Source organism: Sus scrofa, chromosome 13 (assembly GCF_054392235.1).
Source record: "Sus scrofa isolate SSC_HxYL_T2T_F1_AM1 chromosome 13, Sscrofa_HxYL_maternal_Yorkshire_Landrace_v2.0, whole genome shotgun sequence".
NCBI lineage: Eukaryota > Metazoa > Chordata > Mammalia > Artiodactyla > Suidae > Sus > Sus scrofa.
The window spans coordinates 80,487,802-80,515,708 of record NC_139395.1 but is presented as its reverse complement, the minus strand read 5'-3'; the positions used below and the strand labels follow the sequence as shown (position 1 = coordinate 80,515,708).

The window sequence follows — 27,907 nt, the reverse complement described above, 5'->3', positions numbered from 1 at the left end:
GACCAGAGGTTTATATATATAGTTTCTTTTGTAAACAGCTTTAATGTTGAACCCCATAATCAACTGTGCATTCTGATGATGGTAAAAACTCCAGTCTGGGATATAAGAGCCTTATAAGTCCTTCTTTCCAGTTCATTCTCATACCTCTGGGAGGTAGTATATCAGAGAGGAACCAGACTAGGACTGTTGGCTGTGCTGCTAATGTGAATTCTGTTCTTTCAAAGGGAAGAAGTCCTATGTCCTTTTCTAAATGAGACGTCCAAAGTTAACATGAATAGGAGTTTTGGCTGTGGCGCAGTGGGTTAATGATTTGGCTTGTCTCTGGCAGTGCCAGTTCTACCCCTGGCCCAGAAACATCCATATGCCACGGTGCAGCCAAAAAAGGGGAGAAAACAAGTTGATATGAGTAGCACTATTATGTTATTAACATGACACTGAACATCTAAGCTGAATGCAGCCAAAAACAATACTACTATACAGAATTCCACACAAGATCCCAACTTCTCTTAATCCCAGGGAGGTGTTTAGGTTATTTCAATTCCTACTGTTAGCAAAGACTTTCTGCAACAGGAAAAGCAACTAAGGATGAATAGTGACCAAGAGTAAACAAGAATTTACATGAAGTTTTTAATTCAAAGACATCAGTTCTCTAGTAAAGAAGCCCAAACATCACCACCTTTCTGTACTGAATGAAAAATAAAATTTCTTTAAATATGGCTTGTTGGTCGCATACTTCATCTACAAGGCTCTTTGCTTCTATTTACAAATAGAAATGTCTATTTAGTTCTATGTATTAATCTGAATAACAGGTACATATTATGATTTTTAAGGCAGATAGTAAACTTTCCCATAGATCTTAGGAGATTTGATCTTGTCGTGGGGCAAGCACTGTTTTACAGTGCTTCATTTTTTTAAAGGTCAGGTAAAGAACCTGACCAACTAAATATCAAAGCTGTATGGGCAATGAAATGTAACCTCATCCTCTGATTAAACTCTGCCTTTCAATTAGGCTAGGGTAGCTTTCCACCTGCTACAGTGCTATAAAGCCTGAAAATGTTTAAATGTTTAAATCCAAGTACCAGAGCATTTTAGTAGGCTTAGCATTAAAGCATTTTAAGAAAAGTACTTATTGCCCAACTACTCCTTCAAAACAGTTCCACAGCAAAGTTGTGCTTTCTCATAAGACATTCCACGCCATTCACCTTTTGCTAATTGGGTGAAGAGCTTTTCCAAAGTACACCTTTATTAATACTATTTTTCCCTCAAAATAAGTTCTTCATGTGGACATTTCTAGTGTCAGGAAGCATAAAAACTTCATTCTTTGCATTACCAAGGAGATCTTCCTCCATCTTGTTCTGAAGGATGAACAAAAGTTTGAGGTGTACGTTTCAGAAGATAAACTGCAGCATGAAGTCCCCCTATGTTCACCCAGACAGTATGCACCTTCCGCCATACATGTCCCATTGCGGATAATGCCTGTGTAAACACAAAAAGCACAAAAGAGTAAGTGGACAACTGCTTCTAGACCAACCAAGGGTTTTAGCTGCCATTTATAAACACTGGGAGAAAATACAAATGCTACTCAAATATCCCCAAGTCTATTTAAAATAGTCCTAAAGTTGCCACAGGCTGAGTTTCTGAGCTAATGTAGAGCACCTTAGTAAAGCACTTCTTGTCCTGAGTCAGTAGTACAGCTCGGCCTGTCCCTGGTCTACAGACACGGCTCATCTCCCGTAGGCAAGCTGGATAAAGGTCCCAGTTTCTCTTCTTGGAACCCATCCTATAAAAGAAGATGTGGTGAGTCACTATTGTAGATTAGTATCAAGGACTATATGAAATGAGTCATTAAAATCTCATTGCAGTAAGAATACCTGAGGTAAGAAAAACATTTGTTTTTTAGAAGCCAGAGCTCTGCCATTACTTGTCAGTGAAATGAGTGATCAGACTTAGTTAAACTGCTTAGAATTTTGAATAGAATGCATCAGTTATGTGAGAAAAAAAATTAATAGTTGTCCTCTTAGTATAAGCAGTCAAATTAACCAATGATTAAAAAGCATTTATCCTGAAAAATAACCAAGTCTTTATCAATCTCTGAAGTATTATTATGTTCTATTATTATTATGTTCTATTCTAGCCCAACAATGGGCTAGAAAGTGGATGAATCTGTGATGGCCAGGATCAAAATGGAGTTAACACATTCCTGAGTTCTCAGAAGAAACCGAATTGGTGAATCCACAATTCTTGAGTGAAAAACTTGTTGAGTCTACTAAAAGAAATGGAAGATTTCTGACAGAATAAGCTCAATGCAACAGATTTAAAAGACAAGTGGGTACTAACACTAATATAACTTGTTAGTGAAGGTAAAATTCATTTTTAAAAGGACCAACTCCCACCTTTTTCCAAATGGCATGTCTGTTACAATAATGTCCACAGAACCAGTTCTTAATGGCAGTTTGCAGATATCCCATTGAACAGTATCTATGGGCAAGCCCCAGGACAATTTGCTGTGGGGACAAAAGAAAGGGGCTTCAGCATCTGAACAATGAATTTTGTAGACTGCTACAAAATATAAAAGGTAAAATAATAGTGACATCAGTAACATTTAAAGTAGCACGTAGGTGGAAAGGATAAGTCAAAGTTTTCATAATGACAATCCGTAAGAATGACAAAAAAAAATTTTTTTTTTTGGTCTTTTCAGGGCCGCATCCACAGCACATGGAGGGTCCCAGGCCAGGGGTTAAACTGGAGCTGTAGCTGCTGGCCTACTCCACAGCCACAGCGACGCAGGATCCCAAGTGTAGTCTGTGACCTACACCACAGCTCATGGCAATGCCAGATCTTTAACCCACTGAGAGAGGCCAGGGATCAAACCTGCTTCCTCATGGGTGCTAGTCAAATTTGTTTCCACTGAGCCACGATGAGAACTCCAAGAATGACAAATTTAAAAATTAGTTAAGATTGATTTATAAAAGATATCTATATCTGTTTCATCTACAAGAAAACAGATTAAGGGGAAGAGAATGTGACAAAATAACTGTAATTTGAAAATAGCGTTCAGGCTGTAACACTGTTGATGAATCTGATATACTGGAAGAAAACAACACTAAAGAGTAAAAACGTGATGAATGGACATCTGAAGGATAAACTTTAAGTCTACATAGTAAGAACAGGAAACCTAAAGAAACAAATATGCAAAATTAGGAAATATAAACGTACTAGTCTTAATATTAAAACACATATACCATACTATTAAAAAAAACAAGGCAAAGAACAAAGTTAAGATAAAAAAATGGATGATATAAGACAAAATTAACAATAAATATAAATGATTTAAATCCTTCCAATTAAGCAAAGCTACTAGTTTAAGGGAGTTTCCTGGTAGCCTACAAGGTTAAGGACCTAGTGTTATCACTGCTGTGTTGGTTTGATCCCTGGCCCAGGAACTTTTGCATGCTGCAGGTGCAGCCATAAAGAAAGGCAAGCTACTAGTTTAAGAAAATTACAACAGGCAATAATGCACAGGCTAAAAATTAAAGATTATGAGCAGAAATTATTATAATAGTGATTTTTAATAAGAATTTAAGAAAAATTCACTAAAGGCAATCATTTACATAACAGGAAAAAATACAGATACTTAAAATATGAATATTATGGTCAAAGGCACCAAAAGCTACAATAAAACAAAAAAAAAGCCAAAAAATATTAAGGATCAGGAGTTCCCGTCATGGTGCAGCAGAAACAAATCCAACTAGGAACCATGAGGTTGTGGGTTCGGTCCCTGCCCTTGCTCAGGGGGTTAACGATCCAGTGTTGCCGTGAGCTGTGGTGTAGGGTGCAGACGCGGCTCAGATCTGGCGTTGCTGTGGCTCTGGTGCAGGCCGGTGGCTACAGCTCCGATTGGACCCCTAGCCTGGGAACCTCCATATGCCGCGGGAGTGGCCCAAAGAAATAGCAAAAATAACTAAATAAATAAATAAAAAGCCTTTTTTTTTTTTTTTTTTCTTGTGTCTGTACCATGGGGAAGCTCTAGAGCTAGGGATCCAACTCAGTGTCACAGTAGTGACAACACCAGATCCTTAACCTGCTGATTCACCAGGGAACTCCTAAAAAGCTTTTAACTACTTAAGTATAAAAGATGACCTAAACCCTTGGTCCTCAAAGGCTGGTGGGCCATAGACCAGCAACATCAACATCACCCAGAAGCTTTCCAGGAAATGCAGACTCCCAGGTCCCATCTTAAACCTAGTGAATCAGAATCTGTATAATTAACAGGTTTCCCAGAAGATTCCACACACATTAGAGTTTGAAAAGCACTGTCCTAAACAACTAGATCAGACACATTCAAGTATATAACCAATTACTTAGAAAGTAACCAAAATAAGGAATTATCAAAATCTACAGGATTACTTAGCATAAAAGCTCTAATAAAAACTTTCATTATTAAAAAGAAGACACAGGAGTTCCTGTCGTGGCTCAGCGGTTAACAAATTGGACTAGGAACCATGAGGTTGCGGATTTGATCCCTGTCCTCGTTCAGTGGGTTAAGGATCCGGCATTGCCATGAGCTGTGGTGCAGGTTGCAGACGCGGCTCAGATCCCGCGTTGCTGTGGCTCTGGCATAGGCCAGCAGCTACAGCTATGATTAGACTCCTAGCCTGGGAACCTCCATATGCCACAAGAGCGGCCCAAGAAATGGCAAAAAGACAAAAACATAAAATAAAATAAAAAAGATAGCATATAACTTAAGATTTTATATAACAAATTTAAAAATCTCAATAGGAAAGAGAAATTTAAAAAAGCATCAAGTATAAAATCATAGAACAAACAGTACAGGAAAAGACAAAAAGTGCTGGCAATTCTAATCAAAAAAGGGAAAAAATAAAATGAGTAAAGAGGCTAACCAACATACAGACATAAAATAGTATTAAGATATATAGCATGTATAAATAATAAATATGAATATCTGCATTAAGTCCACATATATTTTTAAAAACAAGTGATTTCTACTTACAAATATCAACCTGACACTATGGGTTATGGAGGCAGCTATAAGGCCAATCATGGGATATAATGACTTCCTGGGCACCTGGATGTGGAACCCCATAAGACCTAACAAATCTGTTGACCACTACCTATTCCTGCCAACTTTACAACACAAAGGACACCTGCACAAAGACCAGATAAACAATTTTATGATGAGCTCTCTGGTAGGAAACTAGAGACGAAGTGATATTTCAACCCATTCTTCCCAAAGACAGGTGAGACTTTGAAAGAATGGTGAAAGGATGGCACAGATGGTGTGATCAAATATAATTTCTACAGTGGGCTAGGGCTTAAGATACTGTAACAGCATATATCTCAGATTGGAAAAAAACATTTCCCAGAGGCTAACAATTTCAGTGCACAGATATCAAAGGGATATGGTTAAAAGACCTTGGACTATTTTGCTTGGAAAAGAGAGGATTTGGAGAGCTGGGAGGGAGGGAGAAAGGGTGTTGGAAGCTCTTCAAATACCTGATGTCAATCATCATTGTGACACAGAGCTAACATGCTTCTTTATGGACTCACATGGAAGAAAAAACCTAGATCTGTAGAAGGTACAGTGAGATACTAAAAGATAGGACTAACACTCAAAGCTGTGCAAAGATGGAATCAACAGCCTTCAGAGGCAGAATCATTAGAGATGCTTACACAGGCTGGAAGGCCATTGGTCAGGATTTCCTACAGGATAGTTAGGCACTGCAGGGATGGCTTTCAGGTCTCCTCCAACTCTGAGATTGAAGTGCAGATAATAGAGGAAAGGCTAAGTAAAATGTAGTATTTCTATACAATGGAATATTATGCAGTCATTAAAAACAAAAACATAAAAAGTATCTGAAAATTTATGAAATAAAAATGAATCTATGCAATTCTTCTACTATGTGGGAAAAAAGATATATGAATAAGGAAGAAAAAGGAAGGCAGAAGTAAAAACAGTTGCATTAGGGTAGGAGAAATTATAGTTAAAAATATGTTATTTTCCATAAACTTAAAATTTACATGGAATCTCACAATATATTCATCTTGGTTATAATATTGTCAAAATGCACAGGGCGTATTAATTCTTCAGTCAATATGGAAAGTGGTTCTCAAGTTTAATAGATGCTATAAAATCTTTAAAATTTTTACCCTTCTTTAACTTGACTCTTGGTCAATAAGGATGAAATATTATTTGCTGCTCTATTCACAGCCAATGGATTATTATCGCCAGCAATATGGTAACAGTTAGACCATTCTGTAGCCCCCTAAAAGACAAGAGAATATATTAAAAGAGAAGTAACAAACTGCAAAACAGAAAAGATTAAAGGTAAAGTCATTTCAATCACTTGTCAATAAATAAGACAATCCAATCCAATGCTTTTAAGTGGCAAAACACTGCATACTGTCAGCTTTGCCATTCTCCTTGCTTGTAATACCCTCCTGTTGTGTGCTGAACTCTTACTCATCTTTAAATACCCAGCTCAAATGTCCTGCCCTCTGTGACATCAAGCCTAACTCTCTAAGCTGTCTCTAATTTGCCCCTCCAAAAGCACTTTGTACATAAAACTACCACTGCACTTGTTTTTTTTTTTAATTCTTTCTCTACCTATCTGTCATTCAATGAATCTGGAAACTCCTTAAGGGTTAAGTCTAGTAAGTTATTCAGTATCTCATGCAGCAGGTCCTCCACATAGTAGGCATTACAGACCTTACATATAAATGTAGTTTGAGGAGTTCCCGTTGTGGCGCAGTGGTTAACGAATCCGACTAGGAACCATGAGGTCGCGGGTTCGGTTCCTGCCCTTGCTCAGTGGGTTAACGATCCGGCGTTGCCGTGAGCTGTGGTGTAGGTTGCAGACGCGGCTCGGATCCCGCGTTGCTGTGCCTCTGGCGTAGGCCGGTGGCTACAGCTCCGATTCAACCCCTAGCCTGGGAACCTCCATATGCCGCGGAAGCGGCCCAAGAGATAGCAACAACAACAACAACAACAACAACAACAACAAAAAGACAAAAGACAAAAAAAAAAAAAAAAAAAAAAAAAATGTAGTTTGAAAAATTTAAATAAACTAACTAACCTATATAACCCTTTCATCATTATGAAATTTTATATAAGCTGATAAACTGGAATATTTGAGAATTCTAAATAAAATGTAATCTCCATTACATAGGTTTTTGAATGACAAGCACCATATTCTTGAAAGAATCTTGTAATTTTTAGGAGTTCCCGTCATGGCGCAGTGGTTAACGAATCCGACTAGGAACCATGAGGTTGCGGGTTCAGTCCCTGCCCTTGCTCAGTGGGTTAACGATCCAGCATTGCCATGAGCTGTGGTGTAGGGTGCAGACGCGGCTCAGATCTGGTGTTGCTCTGGTGTAGGCTGGTGGCTACAGCTCCGATTGGACCCCTAGCCTGGGAACCTCCATATGCCGCGGGAGCGGCCCAAGAAATAGCAAAAAGACAAAAAAAAAAAAAAAGAATTTTGTAATTTTTAATAAAAAACATGTCAGCAGAAAATAAATACCAAGCTTTCCACATTACTTGTAGAATGAGGTGGCAGACTATCCTAGGCCTGAACAATGTTCTATGCAGATCAACAGAAGGTTTCTGACATGAAAGCAGAGACAGTTCTGCCATATGTTCAGGGATGAGTAACAAAGACCTCTTCTTTGGTAAACAGTGATACACCCACATCCATGAACATAGTGCTTCACAGCTTTTCTTTTCTCAGGGCCCTTGAGGGTAATGGAGAAGGGTGATGTAGAGGATGATGAAAGCCTCTCAGGTGATTCTGTTTCCCCAAATCACTTCTTCTAAACCTGTTTAGATTTTCAGTCTCTAAGGACAGTATTCTAAATCTTTATACTTTGGTAAACAAATCTTTATTATATATACCCTGTCAATTCCTTTCATAATTTCATTCATTTTGATCCTGTATCAACTTAGGTTTATCTATATTGACATTGTCATGTCTACCCCTGCATGGAAATGTCTCAAATTTTTATCTTTTTTTTTTGTCTGTGTGGGGAACTCTTCAGCTCTCTTGTGTATTCCTTAACACATAGTGATCTTTGCTGTTATTTCCAAGATAGACACATCATGGTTTAATGCTAGGGAAGAACACTCTGTTTTGTGCCCAGAATTCTTCTTTTCTTTTTTTGGCCATACCCACGGAAGTTCCAGGGCCATGGATAGGACCTGCACCACAGCAGCAACCTGAGCCACAGCAATAACAACACCTGATCCTAACTTGCTGAGCCACTAGGGAACACTTCTAGAATTCTTCTTGACAGCTTTTCATCTGTGTGGCTCTTTAGCCAGAGTAAATCTCTTGAACTGATACTAGGAGGAAATAGCAGTCATCTAGACTACTATGATTTCCTTCTGAGATTCTAATTCCCAGATGGCAGATGTCATTTTCTAATTGCAGTCTGGATTATTTTTCCCTTTGTGGATTACTTTGGATTTGCTCATCTGTCCAGTTTCTGCTCACTCACGGAATCTGTGGTATCTCCCTGCAATTTACTCCCATTGGCTTTATGTATACTATATGTAAGAACTTACCAGGTTTCACAAATCTAAGTAATCTTTTTTGGCTACCCCCATGGCATGCAGAAGTTCCTGGGACAGGGATTGAACCTGTGCCACAGGAGCGACCCAGGCTGCTGCAATGGCAATGCCAGACCCCAACCTGCTGTCCACAAGTGAACTCCACAAATTTAAGCAATTTTACCAGGAGTTTCCTTTCCCAAATTATTTATTATAAAAGTTTAGATAATACTGATTCAATAACACTGATTCAAGGAGACTCTCCTATTAAAATGCCTTTCTATTTCTTGCTTTGCTTAGTGCAGTTTTTAAGTTCTCTCAATTCATGGTATTTTTTGAAAACCTTGTTAACTTTGCTAGACTTCCTAAAAAATCTAAATAATGTTCATATGTTTCCCCATCTTACAACTATACTTATTCCCTCAAGAACCTAAGTGAATTAAGAAGCATAATCCCACTTTACAGATGAAATACCCTCCTCTGGGTTATGCTTATGCCTTCAATTATCTTTTCTGTTTAAGTGTACCAGTCTGTCTGTTATAGAAATGGGAATCACCAGTTTGTAATTGTCAGCCTCCTCCATAATGTAGTGAGCAAAGATGATTTACAATCTAAATTGAGTCCTTGGCTACTGTAACAAGTGGTTACGTCCTCATCACAGAAGTTCCAGTTTACTAGTGTAATTCACTCAGAATTCTTGGATCCACTGACCCAACCTTGGTGATTTCATTATGTTGAATGTACTCATTAGTTCTAGAACATTCCAGATGTATCAATTACTCATCGAAAAGCTAAAGAAAAGTTATTACCTCAATTGGTATTGCCCCTGTTCCACACATTGGATCAATTATTATATCAGTAGGCTGAGGAGCACAGAGCCTAGAGAAGAAAACAGCCTAAGTGAACAGATTTTAAGAGCAAAGTCTTCCACAACAATTATTCCTAAAGCTGTAAGACCAAAGGCCTGTTATGCTGGCATGAAGAAACACTAATCAATATTTATTTTAAAAATTAATTTGTAATTACATGTTGACTCTATCTCCTAACATTTAAAAAGAAAAAAAAAAATGGAGATCCCATTATAGCTTAGTGGTAATGAACCCACCCAACTAATATCCATGAGGATGCCAGTTCGATCCCTGGCCTTGCTCAGTGGGTTAAAGGATCTGGCATTGCCATGAACTATGAGTAGGTCACAGATGCAGCTCAGATCCCAAGCTGCTGTGGCTGTGGCATCGGCCGGGAGCTGCAGCTCCAATTAGACCCCTAGCCTGTGAACTACCATATTCTATGAGCACAGCCCTAAAAAGACAGAAAAAAAAAAAAAAAAACAAAACAAAACATAAAAGTCCCCTTTGACTATCATCTGAAATCCCATTTCACTCCCAATGGAATTTAGCTTCAAGGTCTTTTAATATGTGTGTGTGTGTATGCTTTTAGAAAACACATTTTATTTTGTATATAAACCTGTGTCATTACATTAAAAAAAAAACAAACCCTCAGGGGTTCCTGCTGTGGTGCAATGGGATTGGCAGCATCTTGGAAGCACTGGGACACAGGAAATGGGTTAAAGAATCACAACTGCAGCTTGGGCTGAACTACAGCTCAGATTAGATTCCTGGCCCAGGAATTTCATATGCCACAGGGCATCCAAAAAAGAGAAAACAAAAACTAAACTAAACCTCAAACATACTTCAAGTAGAATGTGTATCTATATAAGTTTACTGGTGGGAGTTTCCATTGTGGTGCAGTGGAAAAGAACCTGACTAGTATCCATGAGGATGCAGGTTCCATCCCTGGCCTTGCTCAGTGTGTCAGGGATCCAACATTGCTGTGGCTGTGGTGTAGGCCAGCAGCTATTGCTCTGATTTGACCCCTAGCCTGGGAACTTCCTATGCCTTGGGTGCGGCCCTAAAAAAAATAAATAAGTTTACTGGCAATTATTCATTCAGTATTCCTTTCCTAATTAATTTAATTTTAAAGATAATAAACTTGCTATAAAACAACTGCTTTACTTTGAGCACTTAGTATTTGCCAGGAGTGTTAGAATTAAGCTCTTTACACCTATTATCTCTTTTAATCCTTTTAACAACCTTGTGAGACAAGTTACTATTATTATTCTCTTTAACACATAAGCTGATGCAAAACTGTCCAAGGACACAAAGCTAGTAGGGGACAGAGTCAGGATTAGAGGCATTACCATCAGGGGCTTAAATGTTACCTCCTCTATGAAGCATCCCCTCCTCAGACAGGTGACAAGGTCTCTCCTTTTGTCCTGCTAATCGTTCCATGTTCTGTTAGGATTATTTATTACATGCAAGGTTCTTTTTTTTTTTTCTGTCTTTTTGCCTTTTCTAGGGCCTCTCCTGCGGCACATGGAGGTTCCCAGGCCAGGGGTCTAATCAGAGCTGTAGCTGCCAGCCTACGCCAGAGCCACAGCAACTCAGGATCAGAGCTGCATCTTCGACCTACACCTCAAATCGAGGCAACGCTGGACCCTTAACCCAATGAGCAATGCCAGGGATCAAACCCACAACCTCATGGTTCCTAGTCGGATTCGTTAACCACTTAGCCAGGACGGGAACTCCAAGGTTATTCTTTATCTCTCACAAAACTGAGATTCCTAGAGACTAGCACTGGATTCTTACTATAGTATCTGTCCAACTCTACTTCCCTGTTCATGTTTCTCAACACATGGCAACAGAATCATTGGCAACCCTCCTGGTGGCAAGCAGCCCTGTACACCTAGCCATTGCTGCTGGATCGGGGTGAACACATGACTGAGATAAATCTAGACAGCAAATCCATTCTCTTACCTGAGCATCCCATAGGCGAGAGTAGATCTAAGAGTTGTGGGTCCAAAATGAGTGATATTTCTTCGGTGGAGACTCTCTTCTGTCAATGCAATGCCAACAACAACTTCATTATCATGGATATTCAGAAGAACCTATAATGTAAGATAGAATAAGTGAATTTTTATCTATATATACACTATATAACTACCACCCAGATAAAGACATACAGTTGTCTAGCCCTCACAGTCAATACCCACCCAAAATAATCATTAATCTGACCACTACCATGATAAATTAATTTTGTCTTTTTTTGAGCTTCATATAAATGAAATAATGTCTATACTACTTTAAAAATTTTAAATCTATTTTATTCTCTTTTTAATTCACACTATAATTGTAAGTTAGCTGTAACCAGATTTCTCAATTTTTATAATGGAAACACATTTTGAAGGTTTCTAGGTTTTTAATGCATATTTAAAAAAATTTTAACATTTTAGGAGTTCCCGTTGTGGCACAGCGGAAACAAATCCAACTAGGAACTATGAGGTTGCAGGTTTGATCCCTGGTCTTGCTCAGTGGGTTAAGGATCGGCGTTGCCATGAGCTATGGTATAGGTCGCAGACATGGCTCGGATCTGGCATTGTTGTGTCTGTGGCGTAGGCCGGCAGCTATAGCTCTGATTAGACCCCTAGCCTGGGGACCTCCATATGTCGTAGGTCCGGCCCTAAAAAGCCAAAAAAAAAAAAAAAAAAAAAAAAAAAAAATTAACATTTTAGAGAGTTCCCTGGTTGTTCAGCAGATGAAGGTTCTGATGCTGTCACTGTGGTGGCTCAGATCCCTGCTGTGGTGTGGGTTTTGATCCCTAGCCTGGAAACTTCCACATGCCATGGATGTGGCCAAAAATTTTTTTTTTTTTAACATTTTTGGAAAAAATTCCAAACATATAGAAATAATTATAAGAACAAGGGTACAATGAACTCTTAAGTATACCCTTCACTTAGATTAACCAACTGTTAACACCACGCCCACATGCGCTTTATCACCTATTATTTTCTTAGTACTTTTTAAAACAACTCACTTTTGTCCCTGAAATTGTTTTTTAATCCTAGTTATAGTTTTTCTAACAGTTAAATATCAACTATTCAAATAAAAATATGTTATCTAATCTTCCACTTAAAATTTCCTCATTATTAACAGCACAGCAGCTGACACTTACCCAGCTATATGCAAACCACTGTTTAACATACTTTTTATTTGTTACCTCATTTCATATCCACACCTTCTGAGCTAGGCATTATTACCTTCCTTATATAGATGAGGATATTAAGGCACAAAGAGGTCAACCTACTTGCCCAAATTCATACAGCTTGTAAGCTGAGATTTAAACACAGGCAGTGCACCTCCAGAATCTGTCCTCTGAGCCCCCTTGCTAACTTTTGGATGTCACTGTTTTAGTTAGCCTATTCATTCTTATAACAGCTGTTAGGAGATAAAAAGGAATAAGGAATTGTTCTTCTGATTTGATATGCCAAAAAAAAAAAGTTACAGAGAGAATAAGTGACTTGCCCCAGATTCAAGTGTCCCAAAAGCAACAATAAATGACTCCTTGGTAAAAATGTCAGCTGCTAGGAGCCTTTTAAGCTTTCAGAGATTGAAAGACTAGTTAGTATGGTTCTTATGTGAATAACTGGTATAGCAGAACTGAGACCAAGGAGAGTAAACATGCTAAAAGGAGCTCTGGGTTTGGGAACCTAGCAGAATGTAAGAGAAGAGCTGGCTCTAGGATGCATATTAGCAACAATGTCCTGATTTTAGAAGGTCCAGATCTATTTTACTTTTTTTTTTGTCATTTTAGGGCCACACCTGCCGCATATGGAGGTTCCCAGGCTAGGGGTCGAATTGGAGCTATAGCTGCCAGCCTATGCCACAGCCACAGCAATAAGGAATCTGAGTTGAGTCTTTGACCTATACCACAGCTCACAGCAACACCAGATCCTTAGCCCACCAAGCAAGGCTGAGGATTGAACCTGCAAACTCATGTATGCCAGTCAAATTCATTAACTGCTGAGCCATGGCAGGAACTCCTGATCAAGGTCTGTTTTAAAAATGTATGCCACTTTAGGAGAAAAACCCTGCAACCAAGATGTACAAAGTCAAAATAGTTGTTTTAATTCTTTTGAATTTTATAATCTGAAATCCCATATAATGTTATAAAAGCACTAGATTAGAAATTAGAAAACCCAAGTCGTAAAAGCTACCATCTATTGAGCATGCAGCATAGACCAGGTATCACACCAGAAACTTATGTATTATCTCATTTGACCTTCAGGACACACTTACAGGTGTAAACTATGAGTGGTTCCATTTGAAAGAGATGCTCAGAGATAATATCTTGTCCAAAGTTACAAAGTTATGGAGACAACGTTTGGATATAGATCCATCTCCATAACCCAGGCTCTTGTCAATGATACCCTATTAGCTTTGTCAACTTGTTAAATTGTCCTTAAGATTGGACTAGCCTTGAAAATTCTACAAATTTATAATGGCAGCCTTCTTCAATCAACACAATTAAGAGCCTGCACTTACCTCCACATCAAAGTTGGTCATGTCAGCCTTCCACTTAAAATACTCTTGAACGGCACCCCCAAAATCTCTTGCCACCTCATTTGAGGAAAAACAGTGTTTCTCTCCTGCCCTGTTGCATGTGACTCTAAACTTTAGCACCTCAGGATCAGTTTCTTCTTTTGAGCTTTCATCAGTCTCATCTTTGCAAGACACCAAGTCATCACCTACTAATGTTGATATCTCTTCTTTGATGGCTAGATTTTCATAATAGTCTAAGATCTGTGAATCTAAGACATTGTTAGTGATCTCTTTTTTAACATCCTTCTCATCTGTTTTGTCTCCTTGACCATTATCAATCTTCTCTTTACTTGTATTCTGACTTATCTTTTTGCGCTTTGTTTTTCTTTTCTTGAAACGGGTGTTAATTTTCCATATTTTTAAAGGGTCTGACCATGGAAGCTTCCCAGCCAATTCCTCAAAATCCTTTAGAACTTCTTCCTATAAAAGAGTATGAAATCTGTTCGTTTCATTCATTTATTACCACTTAAGTTGAACAAATAAACTCCTACTTTGTCTACTGACTACATTAACTGTTATGTTGGGGGTGGTAAAAGTGCAGAAAAGTAAGTAATATAATGCCTGCATTTAAAGAAATTAAAGTCTCACTGAAAATTAAAATTTATACAAATTAAGGCCACTACAGAACAATACAGAACAGAATGGTAGATCAGAAGTTGGGCTTTAAGATTAAAATGTAAGCAAACAAGAAAAGATTAACAGTTACCTACAGGGAGGGAAGTAGATGGATGAAAGACAAGGGAAGGAAGACAATTTAACTCTCACAGACTACCTTTTGAATTTTATGCTGTGTATGCACATATTAACTTTTTAAAAGAAAAAACCCAAACCTTAGTTAAAAATATACCTATCCAATTTTTAAATAGTACCTACAGTCATCTTCCTAAAAAATAAGTTCGATCATGCCCTTCCCTTGCTTAAAACTCCTCAACAGCTTCTCAAGAAACTCCCCCCAGTTTAAATTCTTTAAAAAGCCCAAATAACCTGACTCCTGCCTATTTCCCTTACATCACTTCAGGATCATTCTCTTCCTCGCTTTCTACCTTTGCTTGGAAGATATTTGCTTCACATGGTCTCTTTGCATTGCTGGTTCCCTTCTCACTACTTAACAGCAATTTAAAAGGCATATCCTCTGAGATATCTGCTCTAGTTTAAGCACCTTTTTTTTTCTCTTTTTAGGGCCACACCTGTGGCATATGAAAGTTCCCAGGCTATGGGAGTTCCTGTTGTGGTGCGGCAGAAATGAATCCGACTAGAAACCATGAGGTTGTGGGTTTGATCCCTGGCCTTGCTCAGTGGGTTGAGGATCTGGCATTGCTGTGAGCTGTGGTGTAGGCTGGCAGCTGTAGCTGTGATTTGACCCCTAGAGATCCAACTGGAGCTGTAGCCACTGGCCTACACCACAGCTCACAGCAACACCAGATCCTTAACCTACTGAGCGAGGCCAGGGATCGAACCTTCGTCCTCATGAATACTAGCCAGATTCGTTTCCCAAGCAACAATGGGAACTCACATCATTCTTTTCTCCATTTCTTTTCTTTACACAACTCAGCATTATCTAAAGTTAGTAGGTTTATGTACTGTTCACTATCAAGGCTCCTCCCAAAAGCTAAGTGCAGGGTGTAATGTCCTGACCATTGCTGTAAACCACACAGAGAGCCTTGTCTGGTGTACAAAAAGTGTTCAATAAACAGCTACGGAATGACATGTTGTTAAATGTTTAAATGTGGTACAGAGCTGTGGTGTCCAATTCAGCAGGCACTAATCACATCGCCTACTGAAATTTATTTTTGTCTTTTTAGGGGCTCACTTGCTGCATATGGAGGTTCCCAGGCTAGGGGTCCAATCGGAGCCTATACCACAGACAAGCCAGATCTGAGCCACGTCTGTGACCCACACCACAGCTATGGCAATGCCAGATCCTTAACCCACTGAGCAAGGCTGAGGATCGAACCTGTGTCCTCATGGATACTAGTAAGATTCCATTCCGCTGAGCCACAACAAGAACCCCATGAAATTTAAAAGATTTAAAATTAAATGCTCAGTTTCTCAGTCACGTTAGCCACACTTCACATATTAATGCTAGTGGCTAAGATGGTGGACAGTGTGAACATACACATTTCCCTCAGAGAGTTCTGCTGCAGAGTACTGGTGTGGACAGTATGTGGTAATGAAAATCCAAGTAGAAAGAAACTGGTATTGACAGATGGAAGAGACATGAAATGGAAGTGAGTGAAGGCTCTAATACTACTTGAAACCTGATGAAATAATGGTAATTTCAGGTTTGGCAAATTCAATTCTATTTACAAATAATTTCCACATAAAGGGCATCTATAGCACTTGTAGGTTTAACAGGGTGGAGCCACTTCCTTTCTTCAAAAACCATTCTAAAAGAAAAGAACCATAGAAATGCCAACTCTATCCTAACAAAACCTACACAGTATCTGTGATCTAGAACCATTAACATATGAATTCTAACATAAGCATTCTCAAGTGCAGTGAAGATCAAGCAGAGGGCAGGAAGACAAGAGAGGGAGAGTGCCAACAGATCTCAGAGGGTAGAGCGCAGTCTGCAAAGCAAGAGCAAATCAACTCTCCTCTGGAACAGCAGGGATTTACATGCACTGAGCAGGAAACTGCCTGGACCCCATCTGCCAGGGGGAAAATGGAGGCCAAACAAGGAAGTTCACAGACATGCTCTATTTGCTGGAAATAGAGGAGAGTTGAGAGATATTCCACATTGTGAATAACTCTAAAGCTGCTGCACCCTTTGAGCTAAAGAGCCATAATGGTTATAAGAACTCATTAAAATTTTTAATTTTTACTTACTTATTGTTTTTAATTTTTTATTTATTTTGCTTTTTAGGGCCACACTTGCATCATATGAAGAACTCTAGAGGTTGAATTGGAGCTGTAGCGGCCAGCCTATGTTACAGCCACAGCAACCTGGGATCCAAGCTCAATCTGTGACCTATAACACAGATCATGGCAATGCTGGATCCTTAACCCACTGAGCGAGGCCAGGGATCAAACCTACATCCTCATAGATCCTAGTCGGGCTCGTTAACTGCTGAGCCACAAAGGGAACTCCCTTATTTATTTGCATTTTATTTTTGTCTTTTTAGGGCTGCATCCACAGCCTGTGTAAGTTCCCAGGCTAGGGGCTGAAGCGGAGCTATAGCTGTCAGCCTACACCACAGCCACAGCAGTGCCAGATCCTAGTGGTGTCTGTGACCTACACCACAACTCACAGCAATGCCGGATCCTTAACCACTGAGCCAGGACAGGGATTAAACACACATCCTCATGGATACTAGTTGGGTTCCTTATAGCTGAGCCATCATGGAAACTTCCAAGAACTCATTAAATTTTATGGAAATTATACAATAAAGAGATTTTTAAAAAGAAGGCAGAGAAGGACTCATTCACCTACAACCTTTTGTCAGAAGGAACTTCCCACTAAAAAAGGGGGATTTCTTGCTGGCCTCAAACAGTTCCTGAACCTCCCTCCTATAAATAGTAGGCCCAAGAGGCACTCCCTCATTCAAAGACAAGCAATTATCTAAAGTTATCAGGATAAGATTTACATAAACAGAAAAAGGAGGAAAGGGACAGAAAAACAAATTAAGAAAAAAAAAGGGAGTTCCTGTTGTGGCGCAGTGGTTAACGAATCCGACTAGGAACCATGAGGTGGCGGGTTCGGTCCCTGCCCTTGCTCAGTGGGTTAACGATCCGGCGTTGCCGTGAGCTGTGGTGTAGGTTGCAGATGCGGCTCGGATCCCGTGTTGCTGTGGCTCTGGCGTAGGCCGGTGGCTACAGCTCTGATTCAACCCCTAGCCTGGGAACCTCCATATGCCGCGGAAGCAGCCCAAGAGATAGCAACAACAACAACAACAACAACAAAAAGACAAAAGACAAAAGACAAAAAAAAATAAATAAATAAATAAAAATAAAAATAAAAAAAGAAAAAAAATAGAAAAAGAAAACTTTCAAGAAATGTGAATTTCTGTAGAGAATGAAATGTCTTACCCAGGAAATTATCAAGGAGACATAGCCTGGTGTACTTGTAAGATTTCAAAGATTAAAAAAAAATCTGGAGTTCCCATCATGGTGCAGCGGAAACTAATCTGACTAGGAACCATAAGGTTCTGGGTTTGATCCCTGGCCTTGCTCAGTGGGTTAAGGATCCAGGAGCTGTGATGTAGGTCGAAGATGTGGCTCAGATCCTGTGTTGCTGTGGTTGTGGTATAGGCCAGCAGCTATAGCTCTGATTCAACCCCTAGCCTGGGAACCTCCACATGTTGTGGGTGCAGCCTTAAAAAAAAAAGCAAAAAAACAAAAAAACTAGGACATCAAGTAAAAATAACAAGAAAGCAACAAATAAGGGGGAAGATAACAGGATGGCTTCAGGATTTTCCATGGCAACATTTCATGCTTGAAGAGAATGAACATTGTTTATGACATTCTTAAGGAAGGAAAGCGTGACTCCAAATTTTAAACTTAAACTTTTAATCAAATATAAATGTGGGAGTTCCTATCGTGGCTAAGCAGAAACGAATCTGACCAGTAACCACGAGGATGCAGGCTTGATACCCAGCCTCACTCAATGGGTTAAGGATCCGGTGTTGCTGTGAGCTGTGGTGTAGGTCACAGACAAAGCTTGGATGGTGTGGCTTTGGCATAGGCTGGTGGCTACAGCTCTGATTTGACCTCTAGCCTGGGAACTTCCATATACCATAGGTGCAGCCCTCAAAAGACAAAAAATAAAAATAAAAAAATTTAAATGCGAATGACACACATTTCTGAACTTGTGCCATTCAAGAGACAAAAACTGTAACTAAAGGACAGGGAGTTGTGCCTATCATCAATTTAACTGTAGGACTAAAAAACAAATATAGGGATTATGGCTGCAAAGCAAAAAGTAAATGTTATAAATGGGCACATAGTTGAAGGGTAAAGGTAACAGAAACAGGAAGTAATTTAGGCACACATATCCTCTTTTTTTACACTCTGAGGTCAAAGGATAGAAATTAAACCTTATGTGTTTTTTTTTTTCACAGTTTTGGGGGGACCACACCTGTGGCATGTGGAAGTTTCTGGGCCAGGGACTGAACCCTACCACAGCAGTGATCTGAGCCCAGCAGTAACAATGCCACTGCACCACCTGGGAACTCCTAAGGCTGATTTTTTAAAAAAAGTATATTTAAAGGATTTAAAGGTATGAGTCAACACTAAGAAAAATTATAGGGAGTTTCCATTGTGGCTCAGTGGAAACAATCTGACTAGTATCCATGAGGATGCGGGTTCAATCCCTGGCCTTGTTCAGTGGGTTGGGGATCTGGCACTGCTGGGGAGCTGTGGTGTAGGTCGCAGACATGGCTCAGATCCTGCATGGCTGTGGCTGTGGCTGGCAGCTGCAGCTCTTATTAGACCCCTAGCCTGGGAACTTTCATATGCTGTGTGTGTGGCCCTAAAAAGGAAAAAAAAAAAAAATTATAAAACTGTAAAGTGAGGAGTTCCTTGGTGGCTCAATAGGTTAAGGATATGGTGTTGTCACTGCTGTGGCATGGATTCGATTCCTAGCATGAGAACTTCCAAATGTCATGGGTGTGGCAAAAACAACAAAACAAAAACCAAAAAACTGGAAGGTCTAAGGGAAGGAGAGAAAATACGCCATTTTTTTCTTTGGCCATGCCTGCAGCATGCGTTAAGTTCCCAGACCAAGAACTGAATCTAAGCCATAGGTGTAATTAGAACTACAGCAGTGACAATGTCAGATCCTTAACTCAGTGAGCCACAAGGGAACTCCAAAAATATGCCAATCTCATCACTGCTCTTAGAGATTCACAAAATACTGTGTAAATAGTATACTAAGTTGTATTTACAAAAGGTAACAGCTAGAATAGATAAGATAAAAAAAGAAAATTAAAAAGATAACAGCTAGAGAATATAAACCAAATATTTTAAAATGCATGCATGTGGAAAAAGCAAAGACAACATATATAACAAGCTTTTAAAGAGAAAGAAAAAGAAAGCAGGATATATGTAACATAAATGTGACAGAACCAAGACCAAACATTTCTGTCATATCAATGTGATAAACTTATCCAGCAGAGGAGTGCCCATTGTGGCTCAGCGGTTAATGAATCCGACTAGGAACCATGAGGTTGCAGGTTCAGTCCCTGGCCTTGCTCAGTGGGTTAAGGATCTGGCGTTGCCATGAGCTGTGGTGTAGGTCACAGGCACGGATTCAATCTGGCATTGCTATAGCTGTGGCTTAGGCTGGCAGCTGTTGCTCTGATTAGGCCCCTAGCCTGGGAACCTACATATGCTGCAGGTACAGCCAAAAACACCAAAAAAACCAAAACAAAACCAAAACAAAACAACAAAAAAAGACCCTCAGAGTGAAAATGTATAGAAATGTATATAGGATGTTCACTAGGCTACTATAATAGCAAGAGTGTGGAAAATCCTAATGTCCTAAAATGGAACTGATTAAACTGTGACGCAGTCAAATCCAACAATGACACTGGCAGGATTTCCAAGATAAATGACAAAAAACACAGCACAGAACAGTATGTAAGATATACCTCTATTTGTGTAAATATGTCAATAAAATACACATATTAAAGAAATATCTCTAAAGGTGATCTAAGAAATTGGTAATAGTTGTTGTCTCCAAGGAGGGAAATGCATAGTATGGGAAGAGAGGAATCTCTCTCTTCACTGTATTCCTTTTCAGTCTTTACAATTTTGCTCTAAGCGCTTGTATAAACTAGTTAAAAAATTTTTTTAAATCACAGATACTAGCCTGTTTTTATACTTAATAAAAAGGCTAATAAAATTCATATCATTTGAATATTTAAAAATAAAAGAACCCATTAGAATGATCAAATTAATAGGCTTTTATAAGACATGGGAAAATATAATGCAACAAAGAATACAACTGATGGAAAACAGAATGAAAATTAGAAGCAAATGTTTAAAAACAAGGTTTTACTGAGCGCTTGTTGCAGTTTAAGACCACAAAGTGATGGGCTTAACAATTTTTCTTAATTTTTCGTGGTCAAATACAAGAGAAGTTGCCGTTGTTGGGATCTGAAAATCTGCCTTTAATCCTTGCTTGTCTTCTTCTGGGACTTCCACCAGCAACCTCGTTTGCAGTTACTTACAAGACAGCTCTGAAAACCTGGTTCATATAGAACTATTTCATAGAATCAAATTCACCTCCAATTAGAGAAATCAAAAACACTCAAAACAATACAAACTCAAGGATGGCAAAAACATAGAAACGGAAGAAAATATTAATAATTCCCTAGGGATTCCCACTATACCTCAGTGGGTTAAAGATCCGGCACAGCATACCTCTGGCGTAGGTCACAGATGTGGCTCGGATTCAGTCCCTGGCCCAGGAATTTCCATGTGCTGTAGGTGCAGCTGAAAAAGGAAAACGAACAAACAAACCTTATTAGGCTGGAGGCAAGAATTTAAGATGAAAACTTACAGTTTTTAAAAATACCTGTTAACAGGAGTTCCTGTTGTGGTGCATCGGAAACGAATCAGACTAGGAACCATGACATTGCGGGTTTGATCCCTGGCCTCGCTCAGTGGGTTAAGGATCTGGCACTGCCGTGAGCTGTGGTGTAAGTCACAGATGAGGCTCAGATCTGGCATTGCTGTGGCTCAAGTGTAGGCCGGCAGCAACAGCTCCAAATAGACCCCTATCCTGGGAACCTCCAGAACCTCCATATGCCGTGGGTGGGCTCTAAAATGAGAAAAAAACTAAAAATTAAAAAATAAAAAAAATTAAAATACCTGTTAACATGTATTCATTTATAGAACTCACTATTAAAATTTTGAAATCCTTAATAGCAAAAATTGAGAGTAGCTGTCTGTTATTTACCAGTTTTATACATGATTTGGTTGGCAATGCCTATCGGAAGGCTTAAGGGCTATAACACTACTGTTGAAAGTTACATTTTTAGTTAATAAAATTATCATCTATTTTCAATCTAAATTTTTTTTTTTTTTTTTTTTGTCTTTTTGTGGCCACACCTGCGGCCTATGGAAGTTCCTGGGCTAGGGGCTGAATCAGTTGCTGGCCTACGCCACAGTCACAACACCACCAGATCTGAGCCACATCTGTTTGTGGCAACTCTGGATCCTTAACTCACTGAGTGAAGCCAGAGATCGAACCTATATCCTCACAGACATTATGTCAAGTTCTCAACCTGATGAGCCACAAAAGGAACTTCCTCAGTCTAAATTCTTTTAGGTCTGTTTTTTTCCCCAGGTTGTAGGTTCATAGCACTTTGGCTGGTTTCTGAATAATGTTTTGGAAATTAATCTGTTGCCAATAAATAAAAAATTAGAGTATTAGGTAGCATATCATAATTTTTTAAAAAGATTATTTCTAATATAGGCAATAAAACAGAAAAAGGTTTTCAAACATTTGATGCTGGAAACCAGACCAAAAAAGCAATGTGGAAAAATACTAAAGCCTCACTGAGATCTATTTTTGGCCTTCATCTTAGGTAGCACCTTAATATTTAGGAATCAGATGCTAAACACAAGTTGAGGACAAAGCTGGTGTCCTAACAACTGAAAGAGTATTTAGATATTACTTTGGCTTTATTTCAAAAAAACAAGTTACAGAAGAAAGCAGGGCAAAAGCAGAATGGTGAGAGAAAGTGTTATTTGTAGATGACATAAACTGTCACTTGCTCTTTGGTTCACAGCCTTGGAAGCAATTCTATTTTGAAACTATATATATCAGCAAAGCTCATGTAAGGTGTCTTTATCTTTTGTAAGAAAGTCAAACAATCTGTTCTATTTCTTGTAAGTTTTTGTTTTTTTTTTTTAATTTATTTTATTATTATTATTATTTTGCCTGAGCCTGAGGCATCTGGAAGTTCCTGGGCCAGGGATCAAACACGCACTGCAGCAGTGACCTGAGCTGCTGCAGTGATAATGCTGGATCTTTAACCCACTGCACCAAAAAGAACTCAAATTTCTTATAAGTTTTTATGTTTTTCAATATTTTTTATTTCTTATCTTGTTAGTCTTTCATCTTTTGTAAAAATGGGGTACAATTAACATACTTTCAACTCAGGGGTACCAAATAATGATTTGGTACAATATACACTGCAAAATGATCACCACAGTAAGTCTAGTTACTATCAGTTACCGTAGTTAAAAAGTATTTTCTTTTTTGGCCATACACAAAACACCTGGCACATTGAAGCTTCTGGGCCAGGGATCGAAACTGAACTGAAGATGTGATCTACATCACAGCTGTGGCTACGCCGGATCTTTAACACATTGCAAAGAGCCAGGGATTAAACCTGCCCCTGCAGGCACAAATGCTGGATCCTTAACCCACTGCACCACAGCAGGAACTCCAAAAAAGTTTTTTTCTTATGATGAGAGCTTTTAGGATCTACTCTCTTAGCAACTTGAAAATATGCAATAATTATTATTAACTACAGTTACCATGCTTTACATTACACCCCCAGGACTTAATTATCTTATAACTGGAAGTCTGTAGTTATTGACTCTCTTCACTCATTTCACCCATTCCCTACCCCCTGCAAAAAAAAAAAAAAAATATATATATATATATTTTGTCTTTTTGCCATTTCTAGGGCCGCACCCGCGGCATATGGAGGTTCCCAGGCTAGGGATCCAATCGGAGCTGTAGCCGCCGGCCTACACCAGAGCCACAGCAATGCGGGATCCAAGCCGCGTCTGCAACCTACATCACAGCTCACAGCAACACCGGATCCCCAACCCGCTGAGCAAGGCAAGGGATCGAACCCGCAACCTCATGGTTCCTAGTCAGATTTGTTAACCACTGCGCCACAACGGGAACTCCAAAAATGATCTTTAAAAACAATTTGCAGGGCATTCCTGTTGTGGCTCAGCAGTAATGAACCCAATCAGTATCCATGAAGACTCAGGTTTGACCCCTGGTCTCGTTCAGTGGGTTAAGGATCCAGCATTGCTGGACTGGCTGTGGTGTAGGCCAGCGTCTACTGCTCCAAATTGACTCCTACCCTGGGAACTTCCATATGCCAAGAGTGCAGCCCTAAAAAGAAAAAAAAAGGAAAAAACGAAACAAAACAAAAAAAAACTTTTGGGATGAACTATGAACAAATTTCTGGATTTTACTGTAAAAGCCTATCAGTATTCTATATTTTAAAAATAGCAGTAATGCTAAATGATAACACAAAATGAGAAAAGTGGAAATAATCTCTTTGAGAGGATGGCTGAAAATCAGGTACTACATTTGGGATAACTCACCTTTGTTTCTTTGAACTGGTAATCCTTAAATTCTTGAACAACCACAAATAAGTTATCAACTGATCTCAGACAATGAACCTGGGAGGGAAAAAAAAATGTTAGAAACAAATTTCTGAGAAAGCTTTTGAAGCACATTAACCATCAACATTTAAATATAAAAATTAGGTGTAAAGGTTTTAAAGCAGCTAATATCTATAATTTGTATTTAAAAATTTCCCATCTCCCCAGTCTCCTCTTTTTTTTTTTTTTTTGGTCACCCATCTGTTTCTATATCCCTAGAGAAAAGGAAAAAGGACAGATGGAAGAATAGAAGCTTGAAGTGCTGTGTGGGCAACCCGGATTTAGGGAAGCCAAAGATGAAGACAGTCAAGTGGGGCTTTATAATACCCTCATAGCTCCCTAGGGTACATTGTGTAGGGTCTGAACTCTACCTCTGTGGTTATTAGCTAAGCAACGCTGCATAATTACTTAGTCCTAAGCCTAATCATTAATGAGGATAATGGTAGTGCCCATCTTCATAAAGCCGCTTAGGTTAAATAAAACACTCAATGAAAAATACTTGCTTACCAATTCAACCCACAAATATGTACTGTGTGTCTATCATGTGCCAGATACTAAGAACTTGGAAGATATTGACCAAAAAACCCCCACAGAATCCAGAAAACAATCCCTGCCCTCATGTTGCTTATGCGGTAATGAGAAACACCTTAGGTTTCACTCTAGTGGGATGGCAGTTTGCTGACCTTCACTTCTCACACTAAGTGATTCCTAATTACTTTTAAGCAAGAATAAATTTGACACAAATGAAGCTTTTATGCTGCACCACTGAGGTCTAAGCTTCAGCTAGATGCTGAAGTAAATTCCAAGATGTGTAGCAGATACTAAGAATTTCTTCACAAGTCACAGAAGATTCTTTGTGGTAAATTCATCCTCAGGAAATATTAGGATCATTTCTACAAAAGAGAGCAAACCTACTAATCAAACTCACAAATCAGTACCCAATGGCAAACATAGTAATACTTTAAAAACACCTGATTTGGGGCAGAGCAGAGCAAAGCAAAACTAGAAAGCAACCATAAAATGATCTATTTAGAAAATTATTTTAAATATTGCTTCATTCAAACCTGAGCCAGACTTTCCACTGAAATGTCAAAATATATCTTGCCCCGGTCTTTGCTGATTTTGCATGATGATCCCAATTTCTCTCTCACTTCATCTGCAGCTGTTTGCTCAAAACCAGTAGGCACAGTGGCTCCAATAGTGACTCGGAGATGCTCGGACTCACTTTTGGGGCCACTTTCGGTCACTTGTGTAGAGCTCTGGTTCTCAAGAAGATTCACATCCAGGAGTGGGTTAGTGGACTCTTGAACATCAGACATACTGGCAGTGCTTCCAAGATCCTGAATATAATCCTTTCAAAAGTAGTACAGATAAAGAAATCATGCCCAAACATTATCACCTCTTATTTCAACTATAATTAAAAATATTTTCAGAGTTCCCATTGTGGCACAGTGGAAATGAATCCGACTAGTATCCGTGAGGATGCAGGTTCCACCCCTGGCCTTGCTCAGTGGGTTAAGGATCTGGCATTGCCATGAGCTGGGATGTAGGTAGCAGATGCGGCTCAGATCTGGTGCTGCTGTGGCTGTGGTGTAGGCAGGCAGCTGCAGCTCTGATTCAGCCCCTAGCCTGGTAACTTCCATATGCTGCAGGTGCGACCCTAAAAAGATTAAAAAAAAAAAAATTATTAAACAAGCAATATAGATACTATGGAAGAAAAAGAGACAGTATTTTCACAGCATGCAATGTTTGGTTTGGGAGCACCTAGCCTGATAACAGCCATCACATAAATAAAACAGTTAATCCCAAAACAGAAGCTGCTAGAGCACATTCAAAAATACTTTGCTGCAGGTGCAGCCCTAGAAAAGGCAAAAAGACAAAAAACAAACAAACAAACAAAAAAATACTTTGGCATATAGTCCTGTTTCAGGAAGCAGTTAGGAACATGGGGCTTTGGGATTTCAGACCAAGGTTTGAATTCTTGCCCTCACCATTCAAAGAATGACTAAAAAAAGTTTATTCTCCAATGCCTCAACTTCCTCACCTGCCAAATGAGAACCGAAAAATGACTCTCTCTGGCAGCTGTTGAAAGACTTAAGTGGGAATAGCATACTGCTATTGAGCATACTGATTAAGGATGTCAATTTTTCTCCTTGAAGTGGTTATTCATGCATTTTAAAATGATCAAAAAAGAATACCTACTATCTAGTTGCAACAAATATTTGAATGTCTAGAAGAGTCCAGATCCTGGGATCCAAAGATGGGCATCAAGAGAGATGTGAACAGTAAGCCAAATTTCCTTTACCTGAGCATTTGGTAGGATAAGGGACGAGGTGGAGTATAAGGGTCTAGAAAGCTGGGAGTGGAGATCAAAAGCTCTCAACAGATGTTCAAAGATTTTGTGAATCAAAACAACTTAAGTAGGCGCAGAGTACCTACAATGTCCTTGTTCTGAATCTGGGACAGGACACGGTGTCTAACACAAATAACATTCAGTCCCCGCCATTAAGGAGCGCACAATCAGTGATACGACTTCTATCTTCCAAATAAGGCAGATGAAGCTCACGGAAAGACCTACCAAGATCAGAGAGCTAACCAGTAGCGCCGGCTGGAATGAAACCCACGTTTCCCGACACCCACCCCCAGGGCCCAAATCACAGGAAACCCGGGGAGCTGATGAAACCCAGTAAAAGGGAGTGAGAAGGGCTCCGCCGTGGATCGGGCTGAAGTGCACCCGTCGACAGCCAGGGTCTCAAGAGGACGGTTGACTCTCCCTCCCAAGGGTCATTGGTACCCTACCCGGCCACTCCCACCCACCGCCCGTTTACCAGCCGCCTGCGCTGACCCTTCCGGCTCCGGGACCACGCTGCCCGACGCGCTCAGGTCACGCCGCCGGAAACTGCCTCGGCGCCCCGGAAACGGAAGTCGAGTGGCACGGCCATAGCGGCACCAACCTGGGGGCGGGCTCTGGTGCACGTCGGGAGGAAGAGCGTTTGTTTGCAGGGTGGACTTCGGTAGGTGGTGGTCCGCTCCTGCAGTTGCGGGCAGGACTCCCTGCAGGCAGAATCTGGAACGCCGTTGGCCTCGTCGTCAGTTGTGGTAGTGGTCGATGTTAGTGTTTATCCCGCTGGTTCCGAGTAAGCGCTTCACACACGTAAATTCATTTGTTCCAGCAACTTTCAAGCAGGGGCCACTCTGTTTTAAAGCCGGCGAACCTGAGTCTCACAGAGGCTAAATGTTTTGCCCCCAAAGTAACATGTTACCTAACGTATGTTACTATTGTTTACTTAGTATTTTTCTTTAAATACTTGAGGAAGGTTAACTGCCAAGAATTTTAAAAGAGAATTTTATTTAAGCCAAACTGAGGATTATAACCCTGGAAGGAGATTTCTCTGAAAACCCTGAGAATCGTTTTGCCTCGGAAGGCATAGCCATATACGTTTTTTGTCTTGTTTTTGTTTGTCTTTTTTGGGGCCGTACCCACCGGCATATGGAAGTTCCCAGGCTGGGGATGGAATTGGAGCTACAGCTGCCGGCCTAC

At 39.7% G+C, this 27,907-nt stretch overlaps 2 protein-coding genes across 50 annotated transcripts in view; one reads left to right on the top strand and one right to left on the bottom strand.

The window, feature by feature from the left end:
- Window positions 1-27,907, top strand: part of SRGAP3 (SLIT-ROBO Rho GTPase activating protein 3) — a 393,430-nt gene that overhangs the window by 11,651 nt on the left and 353,872 nt on the right. For 13 of the 28 annotated variants that reach the window (XM_084989351.1, XM_084989344.1, XM_084989334.1 and 10 more), the window contains exon 1: window positions 27,307-27,503. The exons of 7 other annotated variants lie outside the window; for them this stretch is intronic. The gene's annotated coding sequence lies outside the window, so the exon portion shown is untranslated. Of the gene's footprint in view, window positions 1-26,917; window positions 27,504-27,907 lie in introns of those variants that run through there. 8 more of the 28 variants (XM_084989321.1, XM_084989355.1, XM_084989314.1 and 5 more) reach the window with 4 other exon arrangements.
- THUMPD3 (THUMP domain containing 3) lies at window positions 614-27,267 on the bottom strand. 22 transcript variants are annotated; one of them, XR_014823743.1, is made up of 12 exons: window positions 26,806-27,267; window positions 26,569-26,671; window positions 25,431-25,718; window positions 24,307-24,384; window positions 13,948-14,424; window positions 11,383-11,513; window positions 9,376-9,445; window positions 6,169-6,284; window positions 5,692-5,771; window positions 2,394-2,504; window positions 1,657-1,780; window positions 614-1,476 (listed from the first exon to the last, which is right to left on the bottom strand). XR_014823743.1 is itself a non-coding variant. In XM_084989364.1 (11 exons), the coding sequence occupies exons 3-11, from the start codon at window positions 25,683-25,685 to the stop codon at window positions 1,327-1,329; spliced, it is 1,512 nt and encodes a 503-aa protein (XP_084845490.1). In that variant the 5' UTR covers window positions 25,686-25,718; window positions 26,569-26,671; window positions 26,806-27,267; the 3' UTR covers window positions 614-1,326. The 22 variants fall into 22 exon arrangements, 17 of the variants coding, with proteins under 17 accessions (XP_084845490.1, XP_084845492.1, XP_084845491.1 ...); XR_014823742.1 differs by having other exon boundaries at window positions 26,569-27,267; XR_014823744.1 differs by lacking the exon at window positions 26,569-26,671 and having other exon boundaries at window positions 26,672-27,267.

Coding starts and splice junctions, on each gene's coding strand:
- THUMPD3 (XM_021071099.2), bottom strand. CDS start 25,685: ATGTCTGATGTTCAAGAGTCCACTAACCCACTCCTGGATGTGAATCTT. Junction 2,505..6,168: donor AAGAGTCAAGTTAAAGAAGG/GTAAAAATTTTA, acceptor TTGTCCCCACAG/CAAATTGTCCTGGGGCTTGC. Junction 1,477..1,656: donor ACAAGAAGTGCTTTACTAAG/GTGCTCTACATT, acceptor GTGTTTACACAG/GCATTATCCGCAATGGGACA.